Source organism: Monodon monoceros, unplaced genomic scaffold (assembly GCF_005190385.1).
Source record: "Monodon monoceros isolate NGI ecotype Baffin Bay Population unplaced genomic scaffold, NGI_Narwhal_1 Super_Scaffold_12, whole genome shotgun sequence".
Lineage (NCBI taxonomy): Eukaryota > Metazoa > Chordata > Mammalia > Artiodactyla > Monodontidae > Monodon > Monodon monoceros.
This window is the reverse complement of record NW_021703768.1, coordinates 126,024,554-126,034,487: the sequence shown is the minus strand read 5'-3', so window position 1 is coordinate 126,034,487 and position 9,934 is coordinate 126,024,554. Positions and strand designations below refer to the sequence as shown.

Below are 9,934 nucleotides of genomic sequence, written 5' to 3'. Positions count from 1 at the left end.
TGTACCGACTGAGGAAGGAGATGGAAGAATTCCACTTAGCGTTTAGATCGGACATATTTGGAAAACACCAGCACGGCACAGAGATGGACAGTACAACCTGCCTTGCATGGGTGGCTACCAACACAGTCTACTGTAAGCTTTTATGGCAATCACATGTAAACATGATCAAGAGCAAATACTAGGACAGAGCTACAATGAGATGGTTGCCAATGGCAGCTGCTCCCTCTGGGTTACTCCTTAATTTGGTGGGAAAGAGACCAAGGTTGACTAGTTGTCTGGAGAGACCTTGGAGTCTCCTTGGTAAATAATACAGAGCACCGAATGAGTCTTCCGGATGGAGGTTGTTTGCAGGGTTGGTCAGTTTTAGAACTTGCAGCCTTTTATGTACGGGATGGAGAGAAGAAACTTCTTGATGCCTTTGGCAGGCACCCTCTCCCATCAGCGGGCCCCAGCCCCGACCTTAGGCATATCACGTCCCAGTACTACACTCAAGAGCCAATGTCTAACTACCTTCAAGTGCCTTGTATTAATCTGAAGTGAAAGGGCAGCTTCAGCTGACCCAGAAGAGGGGACACACTTGTCCTTCACTAAAAATCTGCATTTCTTTACCCTAAGGTACCATCTTCTCATGGTAGAATCTCTAGGCTAGTGCAATCAAGGAAGAAGCAAATAGGAGGGGCTTAGAGATCATCTAGTCTGACCCCTTCTGGCACACCAAGGCTTAGGGAGAGGAAGGAACTCTGTGGCTTATCAAAGTCACAAAGATAGTTTTTGGCAGAGCCAGGACTCAACCCAGTTCTCCAGACTCTGAATGTAGAGTTCCTTCCTACTTTTTCCACAGGATGAAATCTCAGTTTACTCCTTGGTGCAAATCAGGACTTAGGGGGAGGCATCGGGTGGATTTAAATTCTATTCCATTCCATTCTATTCCATAACCATTTATTGTGTGCCTACCGTATGCTAGGCAGTGAACAGCTATCAAAGGAATTTAGAATGTGCAGGTCCGTGCTGTGGAAAGTCCCCTTTTGGTCCACCCTCATAAACCCTGCCTTCCCCAAACATGTTCCTGCCCACTATTCCACTTGGCCCCCACCCCGAAATGGGATTGTGTTGGAGTAATATTGGGAGTCCTGTGCCAAGGAAGGGCTTTAGGGGAATTTTCTCTCATAGATCAGGGATGGGCCTGCATGAAACCCACCACCATATAGTTCTGTATAACAGAGACCATCCAAAGATTAGACCAGAAGGTTAAACAGGTTAAACTCTGATCAGTTAGTAATGGCTGCTCGGAACTGTGTTGAGGATTCTAATAGCATGACCAAGCTCAGAGAACATGAGTACTGTGGTTGATTAGTTATGTCTGCTACTGGCCGAGGACATGGGAGTAGTGGCCCATATGCCACTATGTATTTGCTAGATACCACCTTAGGAGAAGCTAAGACTATCAGACCTGGCAAGGACCTTAGAGATCAGCTTGCGTAATTCTCCCCCTCAGCCTATTACACAGAAAAGACAATTGGGGCCCAGAGAGGTGAAGTGACATGATACACAGGAACTCAAATTCCCTGTTCCTCTAACGCCTGTCTCCTCCAACCTTCTCTGCCGGCTTGGAGTATGCTCACCTCTCAGGAGAGGTTCAACGGCCCAGTTAACCTACTGAGGTATTTTATAATCTTAAAAACAAACAAACAGGGCTTCCCTGGTGGCGCAGTGGTTGAGGGTCTGCCTGCCGATGCAGGGGACACGGGTTCGTGCCCCGGTCCGGGAAGATCCCACATGCCGCGGAGCGGCTGGGCCCGTGAGCCGTGGCCGCTGAGCCTGCGCGTCCGGAGCCTGTGCTCCGCAACAGGAGAGGCCACAACAGTGAGAGGCCTGCGTACTGCAAAAACAAACAAACAAACAAACCAAAACCCCATAACTACCAACTCCCAAAGAAATAGGCCCGGCATTAATAATAGATTAAATCACCTCGTTTAGTTAAATGAGTCAAGTTCAAACTTTTTTTAAGCAGCAGGACCTTTTTTCTTTTAAACACAAAAATTTCCCAAGGAACCCTGATGTGTGAAAGAGACCAAGTTGGAGCCGCTCTGTCTGAAGCAGAGGCAATGCACTCTTACCCTGCCTGGCCATGCTCTCCCTCACAAACGGCCCCCAAGGCACCGGCAGAACATCCAAGCTGGACATGGCTCTGACATCACTCAAGAACACAAATTTTAAAGTAAAGCCCAATGAACGTTTTCTAAGTCGGAGAGGAGCTTGGAGATTGTCTTGTCCATCCCCATCCCTCATGTCTCCCTCCTGCTCCCCTTGCCCCATGCCACCAAAACAACTTTACAGGTGAAGAAAAGGGAAATCAAGATGAAGGAGGATGGGCTGGTGACTGGCCCAAAAAGGGTGAATGACCGCTCCCAGGTTGCCTCTCTGTGTCACCCCAGGTGCATCACTGAAGCTGTGATGCCATGTCCACAGGTATAAGCAAACCACAGGACCCCTTGGATCAAGACTGGTACCAGAGCCTAAACTTGCCCCATGCTGGTGAGGCAGCCATTGACTTACCCCCACAAAATGAGCCTGGAAGCGTCTAGCCTGTTGTCCTTTTTAGCTGAACCCACCTCTACCAGTCCTTGCAACTTTGCCTCTTTATCCTAGGATAGGCCCGGGCTGGGCCGTTCTTCTATAGTCTCACTGGTTGTGGGACCCCGGGCAAGTCATTTCGCCTCTTGGGGCACTGCCTGGAAAACGGGAATAACGCAGCTCACCCCACCTTCCTTCCAAGGTCCGCAAGGATCTGAGCACTCACGGCCAGGCACAAATTCTAAGCGTGAGCTGGACACCACATGAGGGCTCTGATTGTAAATGGACCCAAACTTGCTCAGTGAGAGACAAGGCAGCGCTCAGCAGAAGAGGCCCAGAAACCTCTCTCCATTCCTCCCAGCTGTGGCTGCATGCCACACCTCCCCGGTGACCAGGCTTCCGGCCACCCAGCACCTCTGGGGCATTCTGGCAAAGGGAGCAGTGCAGCTCAGTGGCAAACACCTCACGACAGTGCATAGTTAAAAAATCAAGGAAGCAATACAATATTCCCAGGCACAGCACATCTGAGCCATAAATACATTAAGGACCTACTTTTTTTTTCTTCAATTAAAAATGAGTTTATAATCCTGATTCTAGTCACAAGTAACGATTTCATCATCACACACTATAGACAAGAAATGGTATGGTGAACACAGCTGCACGTCTACGAGGGGACGTCGGTCGGGGAGGAAGGGGAGGCGGGTGACGGACTCAGCGTCTGGAACGCACCCAGGACAACCCGTCAGAAGCGAGGACACTAGTGTGGCAGTGGAACGTCAACACCATGGAAACTCACAGACAGAAGCAGCTTTGTTCAATGTAAACATTGATTTTTTGTTTGTTTTAAAAGGACAGCAGTTCCAAGTCTCTCTCTCTCTCTCTCTCTCTCTCTCTCTCTCTCTCACGCACTCGCTCTCTCTCCTTCTCATATACTTAATTTCTTTGAAAACGTAAACATATTGGAAGGGCCTTGTCTGAGGTATTGAGGTATTCCTCGAAGGTTAAGGCTGTTATCAGTGCAGGCTCTGCTGGGCCTCCTTCAGTAAGCTGTCAAAATCCATGGCTTCGTACTTGGTTTTCACTGACGCAGGCAGGGCCTCTTCTGAATTAGAATCTGGGTGGGGGTGGAGGAGGCAGTGAGAGGGGAAGGCAGCGAGCAGCTCAGAAAGGCCAGCAGACCAGAAAATCTGCCGCCGGGGTCAGCACCACAGAGCGGATGCGGCCCGAGGCCTCAGAGAGCACTGGGCGGCGGGCAGCAGCTCTGTCCTCCTGCTGGAATACCTCTGCCATGTGAGCAGTGTCTCAGGGCCTCGGTCGCCCTGGTTGTAGGATGGGGAGGCCTGAAGCAGAGTCCCCCAGAGCTCCTTTCCAGCTCCAAAAGCCTCTAATTCTACTTCCCTTAACAGTTTCTTGCCCATTAGGAAACCAGTGAGGAGGTCACGTAAGGCAGCCAACGAAACTATGAATCCCTCAGTGCATGGCCAGGGAACTGGGTCCCCACGGGGGACATGCAGTCAGGAGCGCTGCCTGGCCGGGAGCCTCCGGGGTCTCCTGACACTCAGCCCTGCACTCTGGAGGCTGCACCGGACTCTCCCCTATAAAGAACTCTCTCCTAAACGGTACTTTGTCCTTCTTCATTGACTTGTCCCCAGTTGGCTAGGCATGGTGACAACAGTTTCACTGCAGCCCATTAATGGACAAGGCTGCTGCCTGTCGGGGCCGCCGTGGATGCCCCTCAAGGGGGCAGGTCAGCTACTGGCCCTGTGAGGTCAAAGAGATGGTAGCCATGGTTCTGCCAGGTGGCTGTGAACACGAGATTGGACCTTCCAAGAGGCCACGAGAGGCTTCATCTCTTTGGTAGCAGTCCTGGCACAGGACAAGATGCACCAGAGGCCAGCCTCCGGGCCAAGTGGCTGCCAAGTTATACTCACCAGCACAGGGGAGTCTGGGTGTGACAGCCGTGTCCAGAGTGGGCTTTAGGTTTCAATAAAGGAGGTCACTGCCCCTGACGTTTTGGGTCTGACTGGGACGTGCGGGGTCTACGTACTCACCGTAGTCAGTGTAGCGGGGCCAGCAGAAGTGCCGGAGCCCCCCGCAGCTCAGCTGGAAGGAGGGCTCGCTGTGTTTCCGCAGGGCAGCGCCGTTCCTCAGAGAGAGGGCGGCGTGCTCAGAACACCGGTAGGTGATGAAGCCGTACTTCTCGCCTCTGGGGAGAGAGGACAAGGGGAGCGCGTCACTGGGCCAGCTCGGTCGACATCGTCAGACCACCCGCCACTAGGTGAGGAGCAGAAAGCCATGATGACTCCGTAACTGTCTCGCATGGCCCCTCGATAGACACAACGACAGTCACGGGGCTGACCTCCACAATGGAGTCATAGTAAGAGCAGGCAATCTACTGCACGTTGGCCCGGAGCTGGCCACCACCCATCGCCCCACACGCTCTTCAGACCCCCCTGTGATGGGGGGCTGTTGTCACCTCCCCCCTCTGGAGTGAGAAAACAGGCTCTGAGTTCAGAATTTGCCCAAAGACGGGTGGCAGAGCAGGGAAGTAAATTCAGGCTTCCCGCCACGAAAGCTGATCCTTTTCACACTCCCCTCTACTTCCCTCAGGATTCCCATTTTCTAGGATTTGCCACACCTATGCCCCCATCCTCCCAGTCCTGCACCCTTCAAAGGCAGCCTCAGCCAGCCCTTCCTTGGCTGCTAACTTGGCCTTCACCTTCTCTGAGATCGATGGTACTCCGTACACATCTCATCCCTCATGGGAGACGTGTCGTGCCTGCCTGCTCAGCCTCTACTCCCCGTCCTCTGACAACAGCGCCTTGTGCTCAGCTGGGCTCAGGGCGCCAGGGTAAGTCACACAACGGTGGCCCTCCTTGGCCAGTGATTTATTGAAGGATGAACCCGTCAGCCAAAGCAGAACGCCAAAGACTCCATCCTGCGTCTTTGCTGGAACCGTGAGGGAGACTCCTGCTTCCCCGAGTAGGAGACAAACTTAGAGCTGGAGGCAACCACTTTGCTACCAGGAGGGAAGCCTGCCTGAGAAGGATGCCGAGGTGAGGGGGACCTAAAGTCAGTTCTACCCGGCTCCTCAGTTCCACAAACAACAAGAGAACGAACCCCGACCTACCCATCCGCCAGACAGACTCCTCACGGACAGAGACCATGTGGACCCTCCTACTACTCAGCACAGGCCTAGTGACAGCAGATGCCTTGTAAACACTCAGCTGCATCACATTTCCTGACACCTCTCTGAACCAGGCCAAAGTTGGGACCCTTTCTGATTCTTCAAATGTCTGAGGCTCATGCCTGCTTTTTAAATCTTAACAAATTGACCCTTCTCCTTAGAGATTAATTTGATCGCTTTGTCTTTACAGGTTATCTTCACTTGACATCCTGAAGACTGCACAGAACTTAAAACAGTTCTATTTGTGTAATGACTTTTTAAAAAAATTGTGATAAAAACACATAACATAAAATTTACCATCTTGAAGTGTACGGTTCAGTTGTGTTAAGTTTGTGTGATGGATCTCCAGAACTTTTTCATCTTGCAAAACAAACTCTGTACCCATTAAACAACAACTCCCTATACCCCCTCTTCCCAGGCCCTGGCCACCACCATTCTACTTTCTGCTTCTATGAATTTGACTACTTTAGATCCCTCATGTAAGTGGAATCACACAATATGTGTCTTTTTGTGACTGGCTTATTTCACTTAGCATAACGTCCTCAAGGTTCATCTATGCTGTAGCATGCGACAGGACTGATGCCCATCCTTTTTGAAGACTGACTAATATTCCATTGCATGTATATACATTTTGTTTATCCATTCATCTGTCAACGGACACTTGGGTTGTTTTCACCTCTTGGCTATTGTGAATAATGGTGCTATGAACAGGGATGTGCAAATATCTCTTCAAGATCTCCCTTTCAATTCTTTTGATTATATACCCAGAAGAGGAATTGCTGGATAAAATGGTTATTCTATGTTTAATTTTTTAAGGAATCTCCATACCGTTTTCCACAGCGGCTGCACCTTTTATAATCCCACCCATAGTGCACAAGGTTCTAATTTCTCCACATCCTCACCAACGCTTGTTATTTTCTGTAGCCACCCTAAGGGATGTGAGATGTGTAATGATTCTTATGCAGAAACTATTTTCTCACTGAAGTTTTTAAAAATTATTATTAAATTAGAATTTTAAAAACCTAATAACTTAGTTTGCAAGTATAATGGGAGATACTTTAGAATTATTTCAAAACCGACAAAGCTTTGACATCTAAGTTGTACATTTATACGCAACCTATTCTTGCAGATCCCCTGACAGATGAAACACTGCTTCCCCAGGTGAGTGAGACACCTGGGCCGCAGCTGCAGAGGAACAGAGGGATGGAGCAGCGTGGGGCTTGCAGCGAAGTAAGACTGCAATGCAAGTGTGCCTTCAGCCACCAGGAGCTTTTTGCAGCCCTGTACCAGGGTCTAGGATGGAAAACCAGAAGCTGACACACGGGCTGCAGATCTGGCTCTGCCACTAGGTAGCTGTTCAGTTAACTCGTCTGAGCTCCCCAGAAAGGAGAGCAATAGAAAGAGTAAGAGTGTATACATCACAGGCAAGTTGGGAAGTTAAGTAAAAGAATGCATGGAGGGCTTCCCTGGTGGCGCAGTGGTTGGGAGTCCGCCTACTGATGCAGGGGACACGGGTTTGTGCCCCGGTCCGGGAAGATCCCACATGCCCCAGAGCGGCTGGGCCCGTGAGCCATGGCCACTGAGTCTGTGCGTCCGGAGCCTGCGTGTCCGGAGCCTGTGCTCCGCAACGGGAGAGGCCACAACAGTGAGAGGCCCGCGTAACGCAAAAAAAAAAAAAAGAATGCATGGAAATTGGCTCGCACTTTAGCAAATTATCAGTACATGTTCCCTGCTATTACTGGGTTGCATGATGGTTACCGGTCCTTCCTTCCCCTGCGCTGGCAGTAGATTTGTTCTGCAAATCTTCTCAGGCATCTTTTATGCTTCCAGACCTGAACTGGAACCTCTGTGCCCTCCACTCCCCTCCTCTGCGAGAGCCTGACTCACCTCTTGCTTCTCGTGAGCACCTGGCACTCCACAATCTCTCCAAACACCTCGAAGCGCCTCTTCAGTTCACGGGAGCTCATGTCACTGGAGAGATTTCGAACGTACACCACGCGGCCTTCACCCTGCCCGAGGGGGACACAGAGGGACCCATCATCATTGCCTGGCTTCCTGGAGCCCCCTTGGTGGCGGGCTCCCATGGAGTCCTCGTCCCCAGTCCACATCACCTGGCTAAGCGAGCGACACCAGCTGGGGCTGAAGTCAGAGAGGACAATGACGGTCGCTATCCCAAAGGATTGGCCTTGTGAGAGGAGGGGGCTGTTTAGCATCGGATGGGGAAGTGGCCCCAAAGGAAGCAGCCGTTTACTTGAAGGGAATGAGCAGAGACTGGGCGCAGATGGGAGAGGAAGCCGTCACTATGGATGTAACTGCACAGTGAGTAGCTTCTGTATTTGTTTTGAGTCTGACTTTTTCTGGTAGTGGGGGAGGTCCGAGGATGGTAATGGACGAGCAAAGGGGGCCAGGTCGCTATGGGTTAGAGTGGGCTGGGAAAAAAGCAATGGGACAGGGGCATAAGGCTTGGAGCCACCATCATCTTTGGTTTTGCCAGGGTACTGTGTAGACACTGCGACCAAGAGGTGACCTTCAGGTGAGCTTGGTACCAGGCCCCTAGAACTGCCCAGCAGTGGGAGGGGAGAGGGAAAGCCCAGCTGGAACCTCCCCTCCTCCTCTACCGTCTGTGATTGGAAGTTAAAGGCACAGCTATCGGAAGAGTGGCTTTGATTTGCTGGAGAAACTCCAGCTGTGCTCCTGTGGGCAAAATCACCAGGTTCTGGTTTAGATGGGCTTTCTCCGGAACAGGTTAAGGCCTGTGGTTCTCCAGCCATCCCCTTCTGCGCCACTGAGGGCAGGGAGGAAAGCAAGGGCCCGCAGTCCACAGCAGGGCGCTGCTGTACGGTCACGGGAACTGTGCACGTTCCCTAGGATGGCCTAGGTTCAGCTGCGTGTAGCAGTGTCCTCTCCCAGCCTCCTCCGGCACCTTGAATTCACAAGGCTCTTTCCTGCCTCTGCCCCACTGTCCTCCAGAATCTTTGCTTCATTGGCTCCTTTCATCCCTTGGGGCCCAGCTCCTTGAAGATGCCTCTCCTAGACGACCATATAAATACATCAGCCCCACACAGTCAAAACACGACTGTTTCAGACATTTTAGTCATGACGTGATGAACCTCATAGTGCACCTCCCAATCTGTAATTACAGTGTTTACTGATTTGTTTATGAGTCTGTTGCCTCTCTCTCCCTTCTGGCCCAACCACGGGAAGTGGGGACCTTGTCTGTCTCGTCCACTCTTGCCATCCAGCACCTAGAACAGGGCATGTCACAACTGCTGAATGGTCACACATGGTTTCCAGGAAGACGCTCCACATGGTTTTAAGTACCTGCTTCAAGACAGCTGCATGCGTACCTCTGGGGTATGCATACCTAATGTGTTCCCTTCCCTGAAGCACCATGCTCGGGGGGAGGTGGACAATCCAGTGAGAGTCTGTCGGTCTGTTCATGCTTCTGTCTTACTTTCCCTTCCCTCCTTTCTAAGTGATATGGAGGAGATGAGTCCAGCTCCTCGCCGCAGCTTCCTGATGAATTTTCCCTACGGGGTGCTTTGCAGTGGGTCCACCAGGCACAGCCTGGCCTGTGAACTAACTCTGGGAGAAGATTAAGGAGATGGATCAGGAGGAAGGGACAGTCTCTCTTGGTCCCTTAGCCCCGATCGCACCGGGGGACCCTGTGTACAGATGAGTAAACTGAGGCTCAGGGAAGCTGGGGAGCAACTGACGGTCACACCGAAGTGGAAGCAAGGCCGGCTCTGCTCCCCCATCACCGCCTGTCCCCCGGGGCCCTCTCAAGCCTCTGACGCTGAGCCCTACGTGCTCACCAACTGCACGCCTCCCAGCCAGTCCCTTGGCTGCATTTTGCACGGTGCCACCTTTGATGCCCTTTGGTGACCCCTGTGCTTTTTTAAATGAGAGAAATATAACTACCTCCTGCAGGCCGCAGATGACCTCAAAGGGCTTCAGGTCTAAGAAGCCCTAGCACTTCCTGATGCCCCTGCTCATCCCCATTCACTCTGGGCTCTGGGGCCCCATTTCACTTACAATGGCCTTTTCCCGCCGCTTCCTGGTGTGCCGGACACTTGGCGTTCTGTCTGAACACGACCCTCTGCTCTCACATCTGTCAGTGAACAAGCAAAGCAGAGGCACTCACTCTTGGCAGGAACCACAGGGGGACGCGGG

General features: G+C 51.7%; 1 protein-coding gene across 1 annotated transcript in view; it reads right to left on the bottom strand.

Annotated features, from left to right (window-relative positions):
- Positions 1 to 1,878: 1,878 nt before the first annotated feature.
- The window catches only part of PPARGC1B (PPARG coactivator 1 beta), a 108,218-nt gene continuing 100,162 nt past the window's right edge, over positions 1,879 to 9,934 (bottom strand). The window contains exons 9-12 of the mRNA XM_029218194.1: positions 9,797 to 9,872; positions 7,649 to 7,770; positions 4,626 to 4,780; positions 1,879 to 3,688 (exon numbers count right to left, since the gene is read on the bottom strand). Of these exons, the coding sequence (XP_029074027.1) occupies positions 3,588 to 3,688; positions 4,626 to 4,780; positions 7,649 to 7,770; positions 9,797 to 9,872 (454 nt within the window). The 3' untranslated portion in view covers positions 1,879 to 3,587. The remainder of the gene's footprint in view (positions 3,689 to 4,625; positions 4,781 to 7,648; positions 7,771 to 9,796; positions 9,873 to 9,934) is intronic.